Source organism: Microtus pennsylvanicus, chromosome X, assembly GCF_037038515.1.
Source record: "Microtus pennsylvanicus isolate mMicPen1 chromosome X, mMicPen1.hap1, whole genome shotgun sequence".
NCBI classification, from domain to species: Eukaryota; Metazoa; Chordata; class Mammalia; order Rodentia; family Cricetidae; genus Microtus; species Microtus pennsylvanicus.
In genome coordinates, this window is record NC_134601.1 from 17,825,087 (window position 1) to 17,851,231 (window position 26,145).

The 26,145-nt window shown below is 43.3% G+C and overlaps 1 protein-coding gene across 2 annotated transcripts; it reads left to right on the forward strand.

The window, feature by feature from the left end:
- Positions 1–123: 123 nt before the first annotated feature.
- Nsdhl (NAD(P) dependent 3-beta-hydroxysteroid dehydrogenase NSDHL) lies at positions 124–25,776 on the forward strand. Of its 2 annotated transcripts, none has more exons than XM_075957699.1 (9): positions 124–261; positions 2,776–2,819; positions 4,493–4,593; positions 8,488–8,646; positions 13,254–13,400; positions 17,552–17,680; positions 19,151–19,293; positions 23,369–23,471; positions 24,322–25,776. In XM_075957699.1, the coding sequence occupies exons 3-9, from the start codon at positions 4,537–4,539 to the stop codon at positions 24,652–24,654; spliced, it is 1,071 nt and encodes a 356-aa protein (XP_075813814.1). In that variant the 5' UTR covers positions 124–261; positions 2,776–2,819; positions 4,493–4,536; the 3' UTR covers positions 24,655–25,776. The 2 variants fall into 2 exon arrangements, with proteins under 2 accessions (XP_075813814.1, XP_075813815.1); XM_075957700.1 differs by having other exon boundaries at positions 139–261; positions 2,776–2,829; positions 4,502–4,593.
- Positions 25,777–26,145: the final 369 nt, after the last annotated feature.

A 26,145-nucleotide genomic window follows, 5' to 3' on the forward strand; every position in this document is an offset into this window, starting at 1 on the left:
GTGGCGCTAACCTGGCAAAGCCCGCCCCAAGGTTAAAGGGCAGTGCATCGGCGACAAGGACTGGTCTCATTGGGCAAAATCACGCTGTGAGCGTCAATTGGCTGCGCCGGAGCCGAACGCAGCCAATCAACATGGTGAGGGAAGCTCGGCTGATCGTGGGCTCATACCTCTCCCTAGAAAAGGGTGACTGGTATTGGGTTGAAGTCCGCTGGTTGCAGATTGCTAGCAAGCTGAAGTCGACCGCAAGAGTGTTTAAACCGGGTAAGAGTTGTGGCCTTGTCCTTGGAGGCCACTGCGTGTGGGCGACAGAGCTGGGCGGGAGTGCGGGAGGATGGGTGGGACGTTCTAAAACCTGAGTTGGGGATTCAGCATCAGAGGGGCCAGGAAAGATTTGGAATAACGCGTTGGAGGGGTGACTGAATGGGACAGCTGAGGCCTAGAAAGGGGAGTGGGCATGCCGAGCGTTGTGTCAGCGGTGCACGGGGCTGGGGCTCAGAAACTGAATCTGGGCGAGGCTCTGTGAATTTAGCTCTACAAAAACCACTTTAGCTCTCAGGATGATGATCTGGGGACTTTGTGGCTCTAGAAAAGTTATCAAAATGTGCCCCGATAGCTGTGCAGACATTCAAGCCACATGGGAAGGAGCATTGCTGAATGCGACTCTCTTGAAAGCAAAGTTACAGGAATTTTGGAAATGTTGGCGTGCGTAGGGAATAAAGAGGAATGTGTGCAAGGGGGTGGAGTTCCTGGAACTATGCCGGGACTAATGGAGATCCAGTGTTGGCTACAGCAGTGTGCCTCAGCTGGCACAGCTGCTTCCCCTCAAGGCATAGAATGTTTAGGGACATTGAGAACATGACATCGGTCTCTCAAACTGAGAAAGGCCAGAGACTTTCGCTGTAGTAGTAATGTAGGCCCTTTGCCCTGTTTCCTTGGTGCCATGATCCGGATTCAGAAATTTTGTGACATATTTGCCTCCTCTGTTCCCTCCAGCAGCAATCCCCCATGTCCAGCCCCTGGGTTCTCTCAGGTCTGTCCTTCCCGTCACCTTAGCCCTTCCTTAGCAGTACGAACTGGAGTTCTCAGCAAAGCATGGGAAGCCTGGCATGCAACTCCTCCCATCATACCCAGTGCTGGTTTTGTGGCCGATACACTCTCCTGCATTGACCATACGCAGTGTCATGAACTTTTTAAAACATAGGATATTTAAGTAATTCTTTGAGAATTTTTGTCACATATGTGTATATGTAGCTCAGGCTGTCCTGGAACTCGCTCTGTGGACCAGGCTGGCCAAACTCACAGAGATCCGCCTGCCTCTGCCTCCTGAGTGCTGGGATTAAAGGTGTGCTCCTTTGTGCCCAGCTTGGCAATATATTTCCATCATATCACTGTCTACTCCTTCCAGAGCCATGCACCGCCCACCCTGAACTTTCGCTTCACCTGGCCCTGCTTCTCTCCTCCCCACTCCAGTTCTTCAGCCCTTGTCGCCTTCTCATTAAAGTCAGCGACTTACTCATTTTGTAGACGAGCCCCTCATCTTGCTCTATTTTTTATGGTAGCACTTGTCACCTCATAAGCCACTGTATATTGAACATTTTTGTTCACTGCTGGCACTCTAGTACCTGGAGCAGGGAGGAATATGTGTTAGGTATTTAGTGAAACTTAGTCTATCAGCAAGTTGGTAAGTAGTTTCTTAATTTCCCATAATTTACCTATATACCCCTCTACCAACATACACACATGCTCCACCAGGTTAATTTGCTGTGACCAGCTCTGGTCAGATCAGTCCCCTGCTTATAAACTTCAGTTTAAAGAATAAAGCCCACCGAAGCCTCCTGCAGTTTTTACCCCTGCTGACCTTCTTGACTTCATGTCCCTCTTTGCAAAAAGTGATTCTTAAATATTCCTTAGAAGTCCCTGTATTGAGGACTTGGTCCCCACCCATGGTGCTATTGGAAGGTAGTGGAACCTATACAAAATGGGATCTGCTGGGAAACTGTTAGGGCATTAGGGTCATGGCCTGGAAGTCTCTTGCTTCCTGACTGCTAAAAGGTGAACAGTCTCTTGTTTCTTCTGTCAGGTTACTTCATGTGACCAAGCAGCCTACGTTGGTTCTGTCCGCTTGTCCTCCTTAGGACCCAAACACAGCTTTGTCATTCTTTGAAGCTTTTTGTTTTCCACACAAGTTGATGATTTCTTTGAAGGCATGAACTGTGTTTTCACTGGTTTCTACCTAACAGTGGTTGGTGTTTGAAAATTTGTGACACTCGGTCTTGTGGGCTCCTTTGAGCCCCATAGCAATCTGAGGTAGGCAGGAAAGATGACTCTTTCCCAGATGCAGCCCCGAAAACAACAGCAACAGGTAATTTACCAGATGGTGCTTGAACCCAGGAGGAGAGCATTGAGAACAGATGGTGAGGAAGTAGAAGCAGGGCTCACAGGGAGCAGTTGAGACCGGCCTTGAAGAATAAGGGAGAACTCACCTTGGCCCAGAAAGGAGATAGGAAAGGAGCAGTAGAAGCTCGGCTTGGATGTGGTGAAGGACTGCTGGGTGGCCCGTTGCAAATTTAAAGCTGGGTGCTTTCTGTGACCGAAAAGTAATCAAGCAACATGAGGAAGTGAGGGACATGTGGCCTGTGAAAAGACAGAGTCCAGTTGGACGGCTCACCTGAGACCTCTGGAAACAAATGCCCTCCTAAGCACTTTCACCCTGTGCCATGTCTTTGAATTCTGTAGGAAGAGGCCTTACTTCTTCTTCTAATTTTTTTTTTACAGGACCTCTGCTTTGCAGTATTTTCTCAAGATAACGTGTCCATTGGGTGAGTAAGTGTTAGCACTGCGGGAGTCCTTGTCTTCTCATTGCATCATCAGACCTGGTCCTGTACAGGGTGCTAAGCCTGAGGGGAGTGATGATGAGGCCTAACTATGTCTGAGGCTTGGGTGCCCACTAACTCCACTGATCGATTTGTGCCCTGATCTTGCAACTCAAGCAGCTTCTGTCTTACTTATGTAGAGCCATGTGAGCCATGTCTGTTTGAGGTGCGTAGATGTCAGGTCCCGATAAGTGTGCAATAAAGAGAGGGATGGGGTAAGCACAGAGCTACAGGTTGGCTATCCATCGTCATTAGATGTATGCACAGAGACCCAGGAGAAGGCAAGTTCTGAAATATACTGAACTGATGCATTAGTTACTTTTGTTGCTGTGAGGAAATACCTGGGGAAAAGCAACCTATGGAAGGCAGATTTAGTATGGTATGAGAATACAGTCCATCATGGTGAGGCAGTCATGTCAGGAGTGTAAGGTAGCAGGTCATGTTGCATCTGCGGTCAGGAAGCAGAGAGGAACAGATGCTGATGCTCAACTCACTTTCTTACTTTTTTAAATTAAAAAGAATTAAGATTTTTAAATTTTATTTTACGTGTATAAGCATTGTGTGTGTGTGTACCACATGTATACCTAGTGCTAACAGAGGACAGAATAGGGTGTCAGATCCCAACGCACTAGGACAGTTGGAAGCCACCATGTGGGTGCTGGGAACCAAGCACAGTTCTTCCACAAGAGCAGCTGGTACTCTTGACCACTGAGCCACATCTCCGTTGCTTTCACATTTTTATTTAGTCCAGGATCCCAGTCCACGGATAGTGCCACCCACATTCAGTGTAGGTCTTCGCACCTCAGCTCAACTTCTCTGGAAATGTCCTCACAGGCAGGCCAGAAGTCTTCCTAGAGAGGGTTCTAAATCCTGTCAGTTTGACAAAATTAATAATGACAACTAATAACTTCCATTATGAGTTTGTAAAACCTCTCTGTAAATGACCCATCAAACATTGAGGGTTGTAATAATCCATTTCAAGGATATTTGGGTCTTTGATATGCCCACAAAATCAGTACAGTCCTAAAATCAAGTCCTCTGGGGAAATATGATGGCAACCACCATTTGAAAGTGTGGAAATTGGATTGGAGCCATCTCAAGACCCAGTCAGTGCTGACTGCCTGACATTTCTTTCCCCATTGGCATTCTCTGCATCTTCTTTCATAGATAGACTATTATTTCTGGTACATTTTGCCATTTACACATATTGCACCAGCAAATACCTTGTGTTTGCAAGTTGATATTGTGGGTGAAAGAAGAGGGGAGTATATGATGAGGCCTTCTCCTGGGCCGCACTTTTCTGTTTGGTAGCATCATCGTATTTGGTTACTCTTGTCTACCATTGTGAAATGTTTGGTCACCACCATTCTCCAACCACAGCCCAAAGATTTTTGGTTTGAGTAGTGAAGGAGTCATATTTATCTGCTTTCCTGTCCTGCCTTTAATCCAGTGCTCTGTAAATTTCAGGGCCTACCATACCCCGAGAGAGCAGACTCTAGCACAGGGTACTTTGGCCAGTGGGTATAGCTATGGCTCAGCTATTGATGAACACTTGTGATAATAGCTGGAGATGCTTTGCTTCACTTACTATTAATGTCTTTCTCTAATTATGTCTTTAGGAAGAAGAGTTGATTTTGCAAACAAGACTATAGTTTGAGCCATAATGGAACAAGCAGTTGGTGAATCAAAAGAGACACATTCAACAAAAGACATTTCCAAAGTAAGTACTTTAAAAAAGTAGGGGAGGCCAGGCTGTGGTGATGATTCTTTACATAGGCCAGGTCTTCAAGCTTATAGTGATGTACTTCACTCCTGATACATCACACTTCTTTCCTTCTTTTCTTTTCTTGTTTTTTCTTTCCTTCATTTAGACCAGACTGTCCTTGAACTCCCAGAGATCCATCTGCCTCTGCCTCCCAAGTGCTGGGACTAAAGGTGTGTGCAACCACCACCTGGTTCTTGAACCTTCTTTAATGCTTTGGAATGAGCTCTTTTTTTCCATGGAGTGACTTTCAAAGAAAGTCACATAGCCTTAGACATAGGATTAAAGACATTTACCTTTGCATGTTTAACATCTCTGAACAGAGGCAAGTTTGATTTCCATCACTATAAAAATCTATTGACTAGCTGTTGGCTCAGTTGTCCCAGGAATAATATCAGTGTAATATATCAGTATAAGGAGGGAATCCATGTCATCCTGTTCATGAATAGATTTACTGATTAATCACATTTAAAATCTAGAAATGAGAGCTAGGTATGATGACATATACCTTTAATCCCAGGATTTGGGAGGCAGAAGCAGATAGACCTCTATAGGTTCAAGGCCAGCCTGGTCTACATAAGGAATCCAGGACAGCCAGGGATACTTAGAGAGACCCTGTTTCAACAAATAAATAAATGCTTAAATATGTAAACAAATACAAAATTATAAGGGCTTGTTAAAAGAGAGTGTGTGTGTATATCTATATTATATATATATGCCTATACTTGTGTGGTTCATGCACAGATGTTGTAAGGAAGTAGCTTGTTTGTTTCCTGGCCACCCAGACTCCTGAAAAAAATCACACAGAAACTGTATTAATTAAATCACTGCTTGGCCTATTAGCTTTAACTTCTTTTTTTTTTCCGAGACAGGGTTTCTCTGTAGCTTTAGAGCCTGTCCTGGAACTCACTCTGTAGACTAGGTTGGCCTTGAACTCACAGAGATCCACCTGCCTCTGCTTCCCGAGTACTAGGATTAAAGGTGTGCACCACCACTGCCCAGCTAGCTTTAACTTCTTATTGGCTAGCTTTTACATCTTAATTTAACTCATTTCCATTAATCTGTGCATCACACAAGGTCGTGGCCTTCCAGCAAAGTTCCAGAGTGTCTGTCTCTAGTGGCGGCTCCATGGCTTCTCCCTTGACTCTGCCTTCCCTCTCCTAGCACTCAGTTTAATTTTCCCTGCCTAACTCTGTTCTACTCTATCAGGCCAAGCCAGTTTCTTTATTAACCAATGGTATTCACAGCATACAGAGGGGAATCACACATCACACAGAGATCCACCTGCCTCTGCCTCCCTAGTGCTGGGATTAAAGGCGTGCGCCACCACTGCCCTGCTGACACGGGGTATCTTTATTGCTCTCCGCCTATTTCTTTTAGACAGCCTATTGCCATAATAATTATTTTTCTATTGCTGTGATAAAATGCCATGACATAGGCAACTCATCGAATAAAGGGTTTATTTGGGTGTATGATTCCAGAGAGAGAAGGGCAGACGTGGTGGCTGGAGCAGCAAACTGAACACTCACATTTTGAACTGTAAGCATGAAGCCAAGAGAGAGTTCTGGGAATGACAGGAGACTGAAACTTTAAAGCCCACCCCTCGTGACATATTTTCAGAAAGGCCATATTTCATAAGTCTATCCATACAGCATCACCAACTGGGAACAAGATATTCAAATGCCAAGATTATGCGGGACATTCTTAAACTACTGTACTCTGTAAACTAGAAGGTTGTCGTTTTGCCTAATATGACTGGTCAGAAGTTCTCCGAATCCACCTGTCCCTTAAATCTGGGGTTGCAGGCATGTACAGCCATGCCTGACTTCACATTGGTGCTGGGGATTTGAACTTACCGTATCTTTGCATAGCAAACCCTCTTAACCACTAAGCCATCTCACCAGTCCCTAAATTGACTTTTTGTAAAACAGTTGGACTCTGAGCCTTATGTGATCTCTGAACCTAGAGGTGCTAGAGAGCATCAGCAGGAGCTCTGAGGACTGGCCATAAAAATCAGAGTGGTTCTAAGTGCATATAATATGCCTGTGAAACTGAGGTAGAAAGAGATGGAAGGGAAAGATTGCCAGAGAGGCAGTTGATGGGCAGTGATGAGGCTGATCATGTCTACAGATATGAGAGCCATTTTAGCATGGACATCCACAGTAAGAGAGAGAAATCTGCAGATGGTACCTGGCCCTGACAAGTCCTGAGTATGTCACATAGCTTTTTTATGTCAATGTTTAAGGTACAAGAGGGAAGGTTAAGAGCAACTGATGTTCTTCCAGATCCAGGTTCATTTCCCAGCATCCATATATTGGCTGACAACCACCTGTAACTCCAGTTCAGAGGATTTGATGCCCTCTTGTGGCCTTCACAGGCACTGCTTGCATACGATGCACAAGCATACATGCAAGTAGTATATACCCATACATGTAAAATAAAGATAAATCATTTTAAGATTATTTAGAAGAGGGGAGGTTGGTTGCTTTATTTTATAATAAGTAACAGAGTTCTTTTTGATCTTGACTATTCACATAGCCAACACTGACTGATTCCATACAAGCTAAGAAAATTGGGTCTGTCATCTTAGGGAAGCACAGGTACAGCTTAGGGACGGTGGTAGTGTGGTGGGTAATCTTCATTGTTAAGAGAACTAAATTTGTAGATGCCTAGAAGACAAGCCTCTGAGGATGTCTGTGAGGTTGTTTCCAGATATGTGTAACTGATGAGGGAAGACCTGCCCTAAATGTTGCTGACAGCATCCCATGTGCTAGAATCCCAGACTCAATGAAAAGGTGATAGGAAAAAGTCAGCCAAGCGCCAGTGTGTGTGTGTGTGTGTGTGTGTGTGTGTGTGTGTGTGTGTGTGTGTGTGTGTCTGTACCTTCCTCTCTTCTGACCAGAAATGCAGTATGGCCACCTGCCTCTCCTGCTATCATGTCTTATCACCATGATGGCCTGTATCCCTTAAACCATGAGCCAAAATAAATCCTTCTTTCCGTAAGCTGCATCTGATAGATATTTTCTTACAGCAGTGAGCAAAGGTTACTGATAAGGTCTCCAGATTATTGAGCAGATGCCAGCGAACATTTGCATTGACATCCTGGAGTTCTAATACTTATACACCTACAGGTGGTATACTATCCTTCCATTACCCCACTTCCCAGAGTCTGAATTTAGCCAAGAAATTGGATGCACTGGGGAAGCTGGAATCTAAATACCACATCCCAATGCTGAGTCATCCATTCCTCTGAGTTCCGAGAAGGCACAGCAAAGCCCTGGGTCTGAGTGATAAATGGCTCCCTGGTTCTACATGGAGATCCTAGTAGCGTAGCACTTAATACATGGGCTGAGGCCAGAAGGGGTTAAGTGGTCATCCCAGAGCCACAAGATCCACCCTCCTTATGGGCATGGAGGCAGAGAAAATCACTGTCCTTTGAGTTTGGAAACGGATGCTTTCATTAGAAACTCTGAAATTGCTAGATTTTTTTTTCTGGCAAGGGATTACCAATCAGGAACAAGAAGGCACAGCCTTTGGCTTTTTGCTTGTTTAGATTGTCTGGTGTGATCATAGGACTTTTAATTCCCTTCCACTAAATATAAGGTGGGGATTATGTCATCAAATCTACCAGTCTAGCCTAGAGTCATTTGTTTTCTCTCTCCTTCTTGTTAAACCCAGGAGAACAGGTGACACTGTTGATCAAACACAGCTATACTAAGCTTTTCCCTGAGCTCAGGCAGTTTCAGACAGACAGATGTATATGCCATTGCAATGGCTCCTGGCACGTAAGTCTGACCTTTATCATGTTAGTCTTCACACCTCTGGTCCTCTTGCCATTCTCTCTTTCCCCAGGCCAAGAAGTGCACGGTGATTGGAGGCTCTGGGTTCCTGGGGCAGCACATGGTGGAGCAGTTGCTGGCACGAGGCTATGCTGTCAATGTATTCGATATCCGCCAAGGGTTTGATAACCCCCAGGTGCAGTTCTTTATAGGTGATCTCTGCAGCCAACAGGTAAGGGACCCACTCTGCTTCACTAATCTCCTGTAGGACCCCCCAAAGGCAAAACCAGGTGCTCAAAGGCCAAGAAAACTATAGTTTGAAATATATATATATATATATATTTCACCAGTCATTCGCCATTATTGACTTCCAGAACATGTTCACTTCCAAAGGAAATCTTGTACCTGTTCACTTCCCACTCTCATCCCAGCCCTGCTCATTCACTTCAGTTGTTCCATTTTCTCTGTTCTGCAAAGTTCATAGGTGGCCAGATTTTTTGAATATTTGTAGGTTTTGCAAAGTGTAGTAAGAGCTGCAGGCTGCTTCCTGCCTCCCAGCTCTTGGCCACTGGCTAGCTTTACCCAAATAATTACACGGAAACTGTATTCTTTTAAACACTGCTTGGCCCATTAGCTCTAACCTCTTACTGGCTAATTCTCACATCTTGATTAACCCATTTCTAATAATCTGTGTAGCACCACGAGGTGGTAGCTTACCAGGAAGGATCTTAACCTGTGTCCATCTTAGAGAGGAGAGCTATAGCATCTGCCTGAGGCGTCTGCCTCATTGCCTTCTTCCCAGCATTCTGTTCTGTCTACTCCACCCACCTAATTTTCTGCCCTATTAAAAGGCCAAGGCAATCTCTTTATTAACCAATGAAAGTAACACATAGACAGATGACCCTCCTACATCAGCAAAGTTGCTCAGCAAAGCTGTTGGGTCTGTTTATGGCAGCCATCCATAATCATTTCTTCTCCTTCACAAGTGACTTCCACAATGGTTTCAGCTCCTTGCTGATGATGGCCACATCAGCATTTCTGGTACTCTTGTTGAATTGGATGCTTAAGAAGATAGCCTTGCTGGTTTTGTCTCTTCTCCTTTGCAGTTAATGCTCTACTCCTCTACTCCCATTGTAATTCCCTAGCCGAGACCTGTCCTCCCCAATAAGTACATTCTCTCCATGGCAGACACGGCATGTTGGGCACTGTTTTACCTCTTCCTGGTCCTGCTCTCTACCACTGCAGCAGGAGCAACTGTGGCCATTTCTACTGTCACTGTCTTTACTGTTTCCTCACCAGCTTTGGCTCCATAGCCCCTTTGTTGTCCTGCACCATTCTCTTCAAGTCACATGTCATCCAGGGTTCTCCAGAGAGACAGTCCCCGGTGGGCGAAAGAGGGGCTGTGCACAGGGCAAGAAGGCGAGAACGACTGAGATTGAATTCAAAGAAGAAATTTATGTAGTTGTGGGGGGAAGTGTGAAGTTAGTGGGACAGGCAGGAACCTTGGGGAGAACTGACACAGTGTCCTGATTAGAACCCCCGCTTCTTAGAGAAACCTGCTTTGTTCTTAGGGTTTCTTCACCAAGAGTTTGAAGGATATTGTCCTTTTGTCTGAGCAAATTCTCCTTCAGGTTGTAGCCCCAACACTCTAAAAGCCTGCCCACACCTGTATCTGATTCTCTGGTCACACTCAGCATCTCCGGTGCAGGCAGGGACTAGGGACAAGGTGCACTGGACCAGAGCAGGCATTTGTCAGACAAATGGGATAAAGGGTCAGAGGAGTAAGGCAAAGCTCCAACAGTGGGTTCTGAATTCTGAGCTAAGGAAAGAAAGGTGGACATGATGCAGGTAAGAACATGACAGGGGAACATTTAAAAATAATCCTTTTGCCTCAGCCTCCCAGTGCTGTCAGCCTCAGGACCCCCTTTCAATGCACTCTATTTAGGTCCTGGTTCTGCCTTCCAAGCAACCAGATGTTTGGTTTTGGTTTTAGTTGATTTGGTTTGTTGTTGTGTTATTGTTTTTTTTTAACATGGATCCTAGGGCTCCAACTCAGACCCTTCTACTTGCACATCAAGCAGTTTGCTGCCGTCTTCTCGGTGTGTCCATCTCTCTGTCCACAGTTACTTTGAAGCCAATCTTCAACATATCTATCAGTCCATGTGTAAACATTTCAGTTTTTATCTCTAAAACATAAAACTCATTTTTATGGAAAGCATTACGTAATTGTCAATCTCAGAGACACCATTAATAATAATAATAATGCTCCTTAATGTCAGTCATTCATTAACTACTTCATAAGACATCCATATTTGTTTTTTCAAATAAAGAGTTAAACACAGTTGAGACTATTTGATTTCTAAGTTCCCAAGATGCTGTAGTATGTGTGTTGACTTAGTGGTGCTTAGCTTGTTCATCATCGAACAGCATTTCCTAGAGTCTGGATGTTGCTAATTGCATCTTCAGGGCATCAGCATGTCTCTGCCACCTGCTGTTTCCTGTGAACTGGTACACTGTCCAGTGAGGCAGGCACTGGGCACATATGCCCATCTAGCACTTCAGTTAAGACAAGTCTGCACTGAAAGACACTTTAAAATACAAGTTGAATTTCGAAGACTGAGTACAAAACCAATAAATACCTTAATAGTTTTACATTGATTATGTCTATTGCTATAAAATTTAGACTTTGATAGGATGTGTATTTTGAGACAGGGTCTTGCTTTGTAGTCTAGGCTGGCTTGGAACTTATTACTATGTTGAGCATACTGGCTTCCTATTCACACCAATCCTTCTGCTTCCAGCTCCCAAATGCTCGGATTGCACATATGAGGCACCACATCCAATTTCATTTATTTCTATAGAACTAAAGACTTGGTGTGGTTCAGGTCCCCCCATCCTGGTGGATCATGGCTACAAACCCCTATGCATGTATACACATACATGAGAGAGAAGAGAGAAAGAATAGATATAGCAGAGATATAAATATTCATCCACATTCCCTAGTTCACAGTTCCTTCTCTAATGCAGGCTATAGGAACTACAATTCATCTTCCTAAAGATGAGTCTTATGTGCTTTTCCCCACCCAGTGTCAGAAGGGATCCATCTCCATATCTAGGAGGAAGGAATGCTACACACAGCAGCCAAGAAGAATCTGACCTGCCAGACCTTGCCGGGCTTCCGTTTCACTTTCCTTATTTCTATGCTTCAGTTTTGCTTATGTCGTGAGACTGGAGGCTAGTGCACAGGTGGGTGGGGAAGCCCCATACCACTCATTTACACCTCATCCTGTGCATCTCTTTACCGGTACCCTTTGTACTTCCTGTATAGCAAGTCAGTAAATGTGCTTACCTGAATTCTGTTAGCCACTTGCACAAGTTAAACAAAACCATAAAGGGAATCTGGAAATGGCCAAAACTATTAAGTGAATATAATCGTGAATGAACAAACAAATGCAAATAGAGCAAAAGTCAATAATTTAACCTCCCTGGTCCTGTGAAATATTACAGGAAAGCAAAACTCAGGGGATTGCTCCAGATTAACAGAAATGAAAAGGACTCAAGGTTCACATATGAGTGGTCCACATTTGGACCCTAAACCCCCAAATAAAAACACGTATAAAGGATATTGTCAGAATGGTTAGGAAGGCTTAAATATGGAGTAACAAACTTAAGAGTAGCTAGGAGATAAGGAGATAGCTTAGTGAGTAAAAGCACTTGCTATTAAAGCAAGAGTTCATATCTCCCGAGCACACAAACAATCCCAAGCTATGCATGGTCATGCAAGCCTATGAGCCAAGTATTAGAGAAGTGGAGATGGGTAAATTTCAGGAGCTTGTTGGCTAGTCAGCCTACTGAAACTACAAGGTGTCTTTTAAAATGTGAGAACTGGAGACAGACGAATCTCGTGAGTTTGAGGGCAGCCTGATCTACATAGTAAGTTCCAGGCCAGCCAGACTGATTACATAGTGAGACCCTGTCTCAAAAAGGGAGCGGGGAGATATCCTACATTGTCTTCTGGTAGCCACACATGTATGCGCGCGCACACACACAACAATATAAAATTTAATTTTGAAAAGAATATCCTATGTGTTGGAGTGTGCCTACTGTTCATCATTTGATAGTTATTTGGGCCTAGAAGGTGACTCCTTACTCTCAAATGGTTTTCCAGAACTGTTATGTTTGTGTATAGTGACAAAGGATTTTATGGCATCTAGTGATTTTTCTTTCTTCTGGTGATAACCATGAATTTGGAGATTTGGCACAATGGTGGCATTTTGTCATTCTGTTCATTTAGCCCCTCAGATCTTTTTTGCTCGAATTAATCAATTCTCTATTCTCCACTTTCACTAACCACTCTTATTCTAACTGCTGAGCAAATAGCCTCCTCATTGGCCAGTAGGAGTCTCTGTGTGCTGGTTCTTAAGTCTTTGAAGCCTCCAGCAGGCTTGGAGAGCCTCTTTACTTCACAATATAAAAAGGCCTTCCTGGTTCGTTTAGTGTGTTTACGCCCAGATCTGCAGCCGCCTGTTTGTCTTACAAGGTTCCTTCTAGTAAGTGAAACTGAGTCACTGTATGCCTCTTCCAGTCACTGCGGTGTCTGACTTCTCATACTCCCTTTTTATTCTGGACAAGGTAATTAAAGGGGCAATTCAAAGAAAACATGGTTTTATCCCACATACTCCTGTGTAGTTTGAGTCTTTTACAAAGCATATGTTTCTGTGTTGCTTACAGAATTATAAAAATCCAAAAGGCCTACAGGCCACAGATGACCGAGAACGTGAGAAGGCTGTTGACCTGCCCTAAGCTGGAATGATTCTTTTGTCTTGTGTGCTTTTCCAGGACCTGTACCCAGCTCTGAAAGGTGTAAGCACAGTTTTCCACTGTGCGTCACCCCCACCATCCGGTAACAACAAGGAACTCTTTTATAGAGTGAATTTCATTGGCACCAAGAATGTCATTGAAACCTGCAAAGAGGCTGGGGTTCAGGTAAGGGAAATGCTGCGGTGACTAGTATCTGGAGCATAGGCTTGCTTTCTCAGAGGGAGGGGAGGTGGAGTTGTTCCCTTTAACCCTCTTCCTGGGCTTATCCAGGGTTGCCTCTTTCATGTTAAGAAGATACTAAAAATTAAGCCCTGGGCACCAGTTGATGTCACAGAGGGCCAACCAGTTGAGGTCATACTCTTCCAATACAGATAGACCATCTGAGTGTTCAGATAGGCTAAGGCTTATTCATTTTTGCTTCAAGAGATATGAAATTTTGATGTTGCTTGTTTTCTCTGTTGAAACAACGTGTACATAATGTTTTCAGTATACTTTGTAACTACTGTAACCCTTTTGCAAGTATGCCTTCGGTGATGTTAGCTATATTCACTTCATTATCTGTTATCACTGTCTTCTCTATCCATGCAGTAGACAGAAGTTCTACAGTCTTCTGCCCTTCCCTGGCTCCTGGCAGCCACTATTCTCCACTTCTGTCTCTTACTATAAGTGCATTCAAACAGGTTTTATCCATTCGTGGTATGCTTATTGTACTTACCACAATGTCTGTAAGGTTTATCTACATTGTAGTTCGTCAGAATTTCCTTCATTTTTCAAGACTAATACTCCCCATTTATGGATGGAGAGACTGAGGAAGACCTCCACCATAGACCTCTGACCTCCGTACATACACACACTTCCATGCACATGAAAGAGAATAAATAGCCATCGGTAGACGTTTGTGTTGCTTTTGCCTTTGGGCTGCTATGAATTATACTTCCGTGAACAGAGACTACAAATGCCTGCCTCAGTCCTCACTTTTGATTCTTTTGGGTAGCTACCCCGAGGTGGGGTTCCTGGATCATAAGTTAATTTTGTGCTGAACCCTTTAAACAATTCCTCACATTGTTTATCAAACTGCTTTTATTTAAAAGGGGGGGGGCACTACTGCTTTTACATGATAGAAACCTATGCTGACTTAGGCCGAAAAACATACAAATTTTAGCCTTGTATCAGCTTACAACACTGTTAGAGATCTGTGAAACTGAAAAAGGGGTACAGAGAGTAGGGGCTCTTCTTCCAGTTATCTTCCTGGGGACCTTTGGCCAGTTCCCAATAATCAATGGGTCCAATATGAGTAGGTGAGAAGGGAGCTCTTCTGTATTCCCATCAGTTAAAACTCCCATTGGGTAATCATATTACATCTGTAAGCAGGAAGTAGAGAGAAATGAATGACAGTATTCAATTAACTTCCTGTTCAGGACCTCAGCCCATGATGCCATTCAGGGCGGATTTCTTTCCATAAGCTAAACCCCTCAGGCATGCCCAGCTGTGTACTTTCTAGGTGATTCCAAACCCATCAGAACCAACTGTCATACTCAGTTATGCTTTGTACTTGACAAGAGCTTTGCCCTACTGTATTGGTCACCTACTTTTCTTTTCCTTAGGTAGCCAGGGGCTAAGCAAAGTCTCCGGTAGTAAATAAAAGAGGTGGGATTCAGAGCAGGCCCTCTGCTGCCACGTTCCTGACTCTCCACTCCAGGATGTGTATGTAGCTGGAGTTCTGTGAAGCCCCTGCTGCTGTGAAATGGATGGCACAGAACAATACAGTGGGCATAGTGCTTACTACTAGCATGACTGAAGCCACCTATGCCCCTTCCTCATTGCCACTGCCCCTTCTTCGCCCATGTGGGACAGTGGTTCTAAACCTGCACTTGTTATTCCTATTAGTTCCATGCACTAACAGCATGTTGTAGAACTTTAGAGCACTAATATCATGTCATGCTGAACATGTCTTTCTGAAACTTTATGCATTTTGAGAAATATATATATATCTTGTTTGTCCTCTAAGGGGGTAGATAGCTTAGTGTGTAAGGCCGAAGAGAAACTGATTTCCAACACCAAAACCAAAAGTCTTTAATGCATTTTATCTCAAATATTTAAAGTGTTACTTTGCATATTTAAATCTAATTAACCAGGAATCTATGATATATGCAACAGGATCAAGATCAATTTTTTTTTCAAATAATTAGTTCAGCATGCTGATGGCTTAATCCAAACTTTGTGCACATATATCCTGCCTGCATCATCCTTTGAGCATCCTGTTCTGCCTGAATTTGTTCCCAGGTTTTCTGTCTACTGCACTGACCTCTCTGATCTCATGGGTATAAGCTCTACCTTAGCATACATATCAGTATCTGACCAACTTCTTCGAAGATCCCTTAGCTACTCTGAGCCTTTTGTTCAAGTTTTCCCCTCCACTGTAGAATCAGCTTGTCAAGTTCCTTGATGAAGCTGCCTGGGATTGTTACTGCAGTTGCATTTATGTTCTGGGTAATTTAAAAAAGATCTGATGTCTTTCTAACATTGACTGTTCCTATTTATGATGAAACATCCCCCAATCTGTAATGCCACTCAGTGATAATTGTACTGTACTTCACAGAGGTTTTATATATCTTTTATTATACTTATTCCTGTGAACCCCGTCATTTGTTAATCACCAACTCATACTACATTTTCAGTTACTGTTAATGTTTAGGAATACAGCAAATTTTCATAGATAGGTATAGAAATAGATAGATTTATAGTGGTTTTAGGGGGTTTTGTTTGGTATTTATTTGTGTGTGTGTGTGTGTGTGTGTGTGGAGAGAGAGAGAGAGAGAGAGAGAGAGAGAGAGAGAGAGAGAGAGAATGTGAGTGTGTGTGTGTGTGTGTGTGTGTGTGTGTGTGTGTACAGAACTTTCAGAGGCCAAACCAAAGGCATCAAATCCCCTTGGAACTGGAGTTACAGGTGGTTGTGAGTCATATAATACAGGTGCTGAGAACCCACCTCGGGTTTTCTTCAAGAGCACTAAACACTCTTAACCACTAAGCCATCTCTCCAGCTTCTAATTTCCTTATATTGATTTTGAATTCAGCTAGTTTGCTGAACCCTTAATATTTTCTGTAGGCTTACCCACTCCATGTAGGCATTGTATATTCTTTATTTAAAAGTTTTTTTCTTCGTTTTACATACCAACAACAGTTCTCCCTCCCTCACCATCCCTCCCCACCCAATCACCCATCCACTCCTCAGAAAGGGTAAGGCTTCCCATAGGGAGTCAGCTATGGAGGGATACCTTGCTCAGCCTCAATACAGCGGGGAGAGGTTTGGTCCTGTCTCAACTTGATATGTATTGTATCTTTTTATTTCTATCATCTTCTATGGCAGTAGTTCTCAACACGTGAGCCACAACCCCTTTGGGAATCAAATAACTGAAAGATGTAGAAATGTGATATACAGGATATCTAATATAGGACATATATAACATATTAGATATCCTGTATATCATGTTTACGTTACAATTAGTAATAGTAGCAAAATTAAAGTTGTGAAGTAGCAATGAAATAATTTTATGGTTGTGGTCACCACATGAGGAACTGTATATTAAAGGGTTACAGCATTAGGAAGGTTGAGAAACACTGGACCAATGAAATTAGTTTGGTGTCTTGTTTTTTTTAAACATTATAAATTGGTGTTTGTTTACCACTGTAGCTAGGATTTATAGAATGATATGGAATAAAAGCAGTAAAAAATATAACTAACAGAACCAATGATGTCAGTATCTGATGAACTGCTCTTAACCAGAACGATGCAATCTGGGGACCTACAAAAGATACAGCCTGCCTGCCTGCCTGCCTGCCTTTTATACTGCTGCTGTGAATTGAACCTTACACATGCTAGGTGCTTGTCTCTACTAGCAAAGCATGCCTTAAGTTATGTGCATATGCATATGCTTGTGTTTATATGGCAAGATTGGTATCAGAGTATCCAGTGGAATTTTGCAGGCAGAAATTTCCCTACTGGTTGGTAGTCCATCCTTCCCTCCATGGAGGCGCTCTCCCATAGAGATCTATCATGAATAGTGTTAGTTTTGTTTTCTCCCTTAGATATGATAGGATGGGAAAAATGAGATCCATTACTTTTAAATTGTAATACCATAATGTGTCTAAAGTCCCTATGGCTACAAAGGTTTTCTTAGAAGACTTAAAAAGAAAATGTACTCCAGCAAGTAACTTGGAAGTGCCTTGTGGATGGGGCTCGCTCATATATGACACTTAGGCAATTGGAATAGCAAAACTTCCTGACTTTTGTTTTCCTTTAAATGTTTCTCTGCCAGAAACTGATTTTAACCAGCAGTGCTAGTGTCGTCTTTGAGGGTACGGACATAAAAAATGGAACTGAGGACCTCCCTTATGCCATGAAGCCCATTGACTACTACACAGAGACCAAGATCTTGCAGGAGAAAGTATGTACTTCAAAGCCAATTAAATGAACAGATACCTCAAGTGTCTCCATTCATAAGAAAAAAATGTCTGTGAATATGGAAGAGTTAGTATTTTGAGACCCAAGTACCCAACATGAAATGTAAATTCATTTGCAGAATTAAATTCAAAAGGACAGAATGATATACTGTGGCCAAATACTATTCTCAATATTTTCTGGGGACTACTTCCTTTAACCTCCAAAAATATCTAATATGACAGGCACTTTTACCAGATGACAGGAAAATACACTGATTAAAGAGGGTGTAATTGTGGGCTGAGCACTGAGGTCACCTGGACACTGGAAACCCTGTACAGCCCTGGGCCCTTACAGTTACTTGGGCAGCTATGGACTTGTTTCCTAGGCCTTTCCAGCACATTACACACTGAGGCTTGCTCTCCAGGCCAGTACTTGGAAACTGAAGCTCACTTCCATCTCAGAACAGGACACAGTCACATGGAGGCCACAACAGAGCCTGTTCTCACCTAGTTAAGAAGTCCTATGCCCTCCTGTTCTATGGAGCTAGGCTTACGGGAGACCAAAGCCTACCATGGGCTTCCAGATAATACTAGTTAGCTCAGAGGCCCTGTACACTGTCACCTAAGGTGCTAGGCTTCCAGCCCACAGCTCAGTTGGCTCGTGATCTCCAGATGGAAGCCTGGGCTCAAGCCATTAATATGTCACTGGCGTGAACTCAACTAGAAGTCAGAAAAACTGAAGGAGACTCCAGCAGTAACTTACCTTGTTTTCAAGATCAACATCACCCGAAACCCTCTTCATAATAAGTCTTCTTTGGGATTTGTCTAGCAACTTTTCAAACATAGAGATAACCATGTCAGAGGCCATCTGAAGGCTTGGCCATTCCCCTCAGCACCACAGACACTTAGCAGCATTTGAGGGGAGTGGGGTCAGGAAGCTGTGATTGCCATATACTCGATTGAAAACTAGCTTAAAGTGGCTAGGACTATAATCTTTATATGTATGTGTCCTTGTGCTCTGTTGGCCAAGCTAACTCCCGAGCTATCTGCCTGTTGTTGAGCGGACTGTTCGTTACATGGTGAAGAGTATGTTTGAAGCCTTGTACACGCCACTGAATTCAGGAGCTCTTTTGGTTTGGTAGTAGCCTTGCTGGAGGCTCAAGTCTACCTCATTAACTAAAACTCTCAGGCCTTTTCCATAAATTGAAGCCAAGATACACCTTCTGGCTACATGTGTGTATGGCCATTGAACCTGACCTGAGCTTTCTGATTTCATCCTAGCAGGTATTAGCCAGTTTTCTCCTTCACTGTTGATTTCTCAGAATTATAATGTGATATGTTGTGCCAAGACAGACAACTACCCAGTGGCCTGCACATACACCGAGTATGTCATTCATCTGTCTCCACATACAGTAAGGTACCATCTTAGCCAGGAGAAGTCTTACAGTGCCCCTTTCTCTCTTGATTTCTTTCAGGCAGTACTGGATGCCAACGACCCTGAGAAGAATTTCTTAACCACAGCCATTCGTCCTCACGGCATTTTTGGCCCAAGGGACCCCCAATTAGTCCCCATCCTAATTGATGCAGCTAGAAAGGGCAAAATGAAGTTCATGATTGGGTAAGGCAGCTTCTATTGGTCATTCTGTTCCCTTCAGACTGTGAGCACACGTGCAGCACACACAGATAATAATTGAGAGTGCCAAGAAGCATCATGTAATAGATGGAGTCTGTTCAGGCTTCAGTAACAAAAAGCTAGAGTTTAGATAACTTCACAAACGAGTAACTCACAGCTCACAGATCTGGAGACTGAAAAGGATTGTTGGTTGATTTTTACTCTTTGTTCTTTGTTCTTTGATGGGCCCATCACCCGTCTCCCAAAAAATCACGCCAGAGACTATGAATGCCCGGCCTTAGCTTAACTTGTTTCTAGCTAGCTTTTCTTAACTAAGTATCCCATCTACCTTTGCCTCTGGGCTTTTTCTCTTTCTTTCTTTCCTTTCTTTCTTTCTTTCCTTTCTTTCTTTCTTTCTTTCTTTCTTTCTTTCTTTCTTTCTTTCTTTCTTTCTTTTCCGAGACAGGGTTTCTCCGTAGCTTTTGGTTCCTGTCCTGGAACTAGCTCTTGTAGTCCAGGCTGGCCTCAAACTCACAGAGATCCACCTGCCTCTGCATCCCGAGTACTGGGATTAAAGGCATGCACCACCACCGCCCAGTGGGCATTTTCTCTTTCTTCTCAATACCCTACTTTCACTCTTACTCCATGCTGACTGTGTAGCTGGATGGTTGGTCCGTGGTGTCCTCCTCTCCTTCTCTGGCTCCTAGATCTCCCTTTTTCTCCTTCTGTTTATTCTCTCTATCTACCAGCCCCACTTATCCTTCATGCTGTCTTGTTCTTGGCCGTTCAGTTCCTGTGTTTTAGACAGGCAAATAATCATAGCTTCACAGAGTTAAACAAATGCAGCATAAAAGAATGCAACACATCTTTGCATCATTAAACAAATGTTCCATAGCATAAACAAATGTTCCACAACAGAGGAGTCCAAGATCAGCTATCAGCAAAATTGGTGTCTGCTAAGCATCTAATCCTCTTACCTGCTGTGTATCTTTATGTGACCCAAGGGACAAATAGGCTCTCTCAAGCCTCTTTTATAAGGGCATTGATTCCATTCATGAGAGCAGGGCTCTAACAAGAATATTGAGGAACACAAACATTCAGAAACAGTTCTTTTTTTTCCTAGATTGAAATATTTATTTAGTTATTTATAAAAAAGAAAACAAACTTTTTACATTATATACCAATCCAAGTTCCCACTCCCTCCCCTCCTCCCATTCCCTCCACTTACCTCCGTCCCAAGCCACCCCCATCCACTCCTCAGAGAGAGTAAGGCACATTGCTTTGGGAAAGGTCCAAGGCCCTCCCTACTATATCTAGGCTGAGCAAGGTATCCATCCAAAAAGAATGGGTTCCCAAAAGGCCAGTACAAGCAGTAAGGATAAATCCTGGTGCCACTGCCAGTGGCCCTCAGTCTGCCGCAGCCATACAACTGTCAATCACATTCAGAGGGACGAGTTTGGTCCTATGCTGGTTCCTTCCCAATCCAGCTGGAGTTGATGAGCTCCCATTAGCTCAGCTAGACTGTTTCACTGGGTGTACCCATCATGGTCTTGACTTCCTTGCTCATATTCTCATTCCTTCCACTCTTCAACTGGACTTTGGGAGCTCAGTCTAGTGCTCCAGTGTGGGTCTCTGCCTCTGTCTCCGTCAGTTACTGGATGAAGATTCTATGGTGATATTTAAGATATTCATCAGTTTGACTACAGGACAAGTCAAGATCAGGCACCCTTTCCTCTATTACTTAGGGTCTTAGCTGGGGTCACCCTTGTGGATTCCTGGGAATTTCTCTAGAGCCAAGTGTCTTGCTAACCACATACTGGATGCCTAAATCAAGCTATCTCTTTCCTTGCTCTCTTCTCTGTCCTTCCTCCATCTCAGCCATCCTGTTCCCTCAAGTTCTCCTCCTCCATTCCTTTCTCTCCTCCTCTTCCCCTTCCTTCCTCTCTTCTCCCCTTGTTTCCATACTCCCAATTTTGTTAGGTGATCTTGTCTATTTCGACTTTGCAGGTGGATCTATATGTTTTTCTTAGGGTTCACCTTGTTACATAGCTTCACTGGGATCTATATCCTTTATTTATAGCTAGTATCCACTTATGAGTGAGTACATACCATATTCATCTTTTTGGGTCTGGATTACCTCACTCAGGATAGTGTTTTCTAGTTCAATCCATTTGCATGCAAAATTCAAGATGTCATTGGGTTTTGTTTTGGTTTTTTTTTTTTTTTACCGCTGAGTAGTACTCTAATGTGTAAATGTGCTACATTTTCTTTATCTATTATTTGGTTGAGGGGCATCTAGGTTGTTTCCAGGTTCTGGCTATTACAAATAATGCTGCTATGAACATAGTTAAACAAATGTCTTTGTAGAATAATTGAACATCTTCTGGGTATATGCTCAAGAGTGGTATAGGTTGATTCCCAATTTCCTGAGAAACCGCCACACTGATTTCCAAAGTGGTTATACAAGTTTGCATTCCCACCAGCAGTGGAGGAGTGTTCCCCTTGCTCCACATCCTCTCCAGTATAGGCTATCATTTGTGGTTTTGATCTTAGCCATTCTGACAGGTGCAAAAAGGAATCTCAGCATTGTTTTGATTTGCATTTCCCTGATACCTAAGGATGGTGAACATTTCCTGAAGTGTCTTTTAGCCATTTAAGATTCTTCTGTTGATAATTCTGTTTAGTTCTATACCCTATTTTTTAATTGGATTATTTGGTAGTTTGATATCTAATTTCTTAAGTTCTTTATATATTTTGGAGATCAGCCTTCTGTCCTATATGGGGTTGGTGAAGATCGGTTCCCATTCAGTAGGCTGCCTTTTGTTTTATTGAATGTGTCCTTTGCTTTACAGAAGCTTCTCGGTTTCAGGAGGTTCCATTTATTTATTTTTGCTCTCAGTGTCTGTGCTACTGGGGTTATATTTAGGAAGTGGTCTCCTGTGCCCATGCACTGAAGGCTACTTCCCACTTTCTCTTCTATCAGGTTCAGTGTGGTCGGATTCATATTGAGGTCTTTAATCCATTTGGACTATAGTTTTGTGCATGGTGATAGATATGGATCTAATTTCATTCACGTGTTGACATCCAGTTATGCCAGCACCATTTGCTGAAGATGCTTTCTTTTTTCCATTATTTTAGCTCCTTTGTCAAAAATCAGGTGTTCATAGGTTTGCGGATTAATATCTGGGTCTTCGATTAGATTCCATTGGTCAACCACTCTGTTTTTATTCCAAGACCAGGCTGTTTTCATTACTGTAGCTCTGTAGTAGAGTTTGAAGTCAGGGATGGTGATGCCTCTGGAAGTTCCTTTATTTACAGGATTGTTTTGGATAGCCTGGGTTTTTTGTTTTTCCATATGAAGTTGATTATTGTCCTCTCAAGGTCTGTGAAGAATTGTGTTGGGATTTTGATGGGGATTGCTTTTGGTAGGATTGCCATTTTTATTACGTTGATCCTACCTATCCAAGAACATGGGAGATCTTTCCATTTTCTGGTATCTTCTTCAATTTCTTTCTTCAAAGACTTAAAGTTCTTGTTGAATAGGTCTTTGACTTCTTTGGTTAGTGTTACCCCAAGATGTTTTGTTATTTGTGGCTATTGTGAAGGGCGATTTCTCCAAAGTACTGGGATTCAAAGCATGAACCCCTCACTGCACCTGGTGCCTTTTACATTTCTTTTTTCTTCTTTATCCCCGTGTGTTGTTTTCCTGTACTTATTAAATCTCACTGATGTTCTGATCTAAGGCTTTGAGGGATTACAGAGGCAGTGAGAGAAAACTGGAAGACCATTGGCCTGGTGTATCCTTGGAAAGTGTTCAAGGTCTGTACCTCAAATCAAAGGTCAAGAAGACACACTAGTACTGGTCATGCCGGGGCATGCAAGACACCACAGTCTCCCATTCATTGGTTGATCCTTCAATATCTCACTGCCCCAAAGGTCCTGGTCATTCTGCATAGTCATATTTCATTACCTGTTGCAATCACACAAGTGTGCCAGAGACAGGCACTGATAAGAAAGACGTGGGTTAGTCTCTCAAATGTCTTTGTGGGGCACAGCTGAAATATTTCTTATCTACCTCCAGAAATGGGGAGAACCTGGTGGACTTCACCTTCGTGGAGAATGTGGTTCATGGACATATCTTGGCAGCCGAGCACCTCTCCCAAGATGTAGCTCTGGGTGGGAAGGTAAGGAACTTGCTTCTCCCAGCACCTTAGGACCCACTGGGAAGTTCTACATCAGTGAAGCATCATTACTTTGGACAGCCAAAATCCAGGACTTAAAGGCTTTGTTCTCTAGAGTCCCATGTTCACTCGAAGCCTGGTCACATCTGTGTTAGGCAGATACTTGTCACTTTTCTTCTCATATTTCAGATTTCAGATTTCTATCCTCCCTCACCACCCACACATGACTAATATTGTTCAGACCTGACACTCCTGCACTCCTAGCAAGTGATCTGCATATAGTCATTCAGAAGTCATCAGAGTTGAGAGGACCTACTCTGTTACCCCACCTTGCCTGTTATTTCTCAGGCTCACTATCTTCCTTGTTTTTCACTCTTATCTCTGAGTGCTCTTTTCTCCCCTGTGAACATTTTCTATTTTCCCACTTATAACATGGTTTAGAACAAACAATATGTCTGAAAGATTGAATATTGGCCATTTGTTACATGCAGATGTAAAACTGAGTTTTACCATGGCAATAATTACCAATTGTAACTTCCTGAGTGCAAGCTAAACTTCACTTTTAGTCCTGGCTTCTTTGTGGATTTTGTTATCACCTTCACTCTCTGCCCTTCTACACGGCCCATTCTGAGAGTCTGAGACAGACTGTGATACATTGCAGCTAGGCCTGTAAGACCTGATAACGCACATGGTGCCTTGCCAGAGAGACAGGACAGGCAGGACAGTGTGCCTCTGCTTTCCCACAGTAACAGTTGCAAGTGGAGCCAGCAGCTAGTTGAGCTTAGAGACCCATGTGTGGCCTGCTCACCCCAACAGCTGTGCAGGGCTCTCTAATTTCGTGTTCCTTTACCAGGCATTTCACATTACCAACGATGAACCAATTCCTTTCTGGACGTTCCTGTCCCGCATTCTGACAGGCCTCAATTATGAGGCCCCCAAGTACCACATCCCCTACTGGGTGGCCTACTACCTTGCTTTCCTGCTATCTCTGCTGGTGCTGGTGGTCAGTCCTCTCATCCAAATCAAGCCGACTTTTACACCAATGCGGGTGGCATTGGCTGGCACATTCCACTACTACAGTTGTGAGAAAGCCAAAAAGCTCATTGGATACCGGCCACTGGTCACCATGGATGACGCCGTGGAAAGGACTGTGCAGAGTTTCCACCACCTGCGGAAGAACAAGTGATGTGCCCCAGAGCCCTCCCCAATAATTTTTTCCTCTCTTATTCTGATGAGCCAATATCCTTAATTGAGTTTCTTCTGAGCTATGTGCCCCTTGCTGGTGACAAGAGCAGATGTCCCTTCCAGGGTAGCATTGGACTTCCTAAAGCAGGCAGATGCATAATCTACTGTTTTGGTCTTTCTCTCTCCCTCCCCCTGAGTATACCAACATAAAGTGAAAACCACAAGACTTTGATCGAGGTCTTAAAAACTGAAGCAAAACCAGAATTGTTGACACAGAGTAAGACTTAGACATACATTTCATATGTTCCTAGTAGAATAGTTAGAAGTGTTGATGACTGTAACCCCAGCTACCAATCCCTAAGAATAAATCCATTCCTGGTTCCCTGCTGTCTTGCATGATGTCAGGGTTTCTTTCAAAAATGAGTGCAGTGTCTGCCTGCCTTGTTTTACCATAAAACATCTCTCTATCCACAGAAACTGTTGGCAGTCTTTAGTTGTCAGTGCGATGTGTACATTGTGTGCCATGTTAGTTGGTCAGCTCCTAAAAACATGGTTGGTAATAAGCTGGAGAGAGTGGCCTTCTTCATCTCCAGGATGTTTGAGTAGAAACTGTACTGATAGTTCATTTGTATTTTAATAAATAAAGCTTACTTGAAGATCAGAGAGTAAAACAGCTGCACTGGTCAGCCTTACAGACCAGGCAGTGGTGACACACACCTTTAATCCCAGTAGTCACACTAGTTTGCCATAGAAACCGGGCACTAGTGGTGCATGTCCTTAATGCCAGCCCTTGAGAGGATTATAAGAGGGGAGGAGACAACTCTCAGACACAGTCTCATTCTGAGATTCCTGGAGACAGGATCGCCATTTCAGACTGAGGTAGAGGTAAGAGCCAGTAGCTGGCTGTTTTGTTTTTCTGGCCTTCTGACAAGCTTTATTTATTAAAATACAAATGAAATATCACTACAAGAAACTCCTTCATGAGATGTTGCAGAATGGCCTGCAGACATGGTTGTAGCTCACCTCACAGAACATATCAGGCCGTTCATCTTCCAAAGAGTATAGCCCATCTAATACAGTGTGTTTTTGTTCTCTGAACTCATTAAAATGTATTCCTGAAGAACTTTTGTTTGTTTGGTTTTTGGTTTTTCAAGACAGGTTCTCTGTGTAGCTTTGGAGCCTGTCCTAGAACTCAACTCTGTAGACGAGGTTGGCCTCGAACTCACCTGCCTCTGCCTCCTGAGTGCTGGAATTAAAGGCGTGCGCCACTACCACCTGGCTCTTGAAGAATTCTACGTTCTTCTTCATCACTGTTTAAGGGTAGGAAGGCAATTGGGGGAAACTATAATAAAGGTATAAAAGCCATACAGTTTGTGTTGCTGGCTTATTAGCTCTGCCTGGGAAGAGACCATGCTGAGCTGCCAAGGCATTCAGATATAAATGTGAATAAGATGCCAGGTTTGCTCATGAGGCTTACAGTAATGGAGTTCCA

What these genes read in the sequence shown, in the direction of transcription:
- Nsdhl (XM_075957699.1), top strand. Translation starts at nt 4,537, where the DNA reads ATGGAACAAGCAGTTGGTGAATCAAAAGAGACACATTCAACAAAAGAC. An exon ending in GCAAAGAGGCTGGGGTTCAG is followed by an intron (nt 13,401 to 17,551) that starts GTAAGGGAAATG and finishes TTTCTCTGCCAG; the next exon opens with AAACTGATTTTAACCAGCAG. An exon ending in ATGTAGCTCTGGGTGGGAAG is followed by an intron (nt 23,472 to 24,321) that starts GTAAGGAACTTG and finishes TTCCTTTACCAG; the next exon opens with GCATTTCACATTACCAACGA.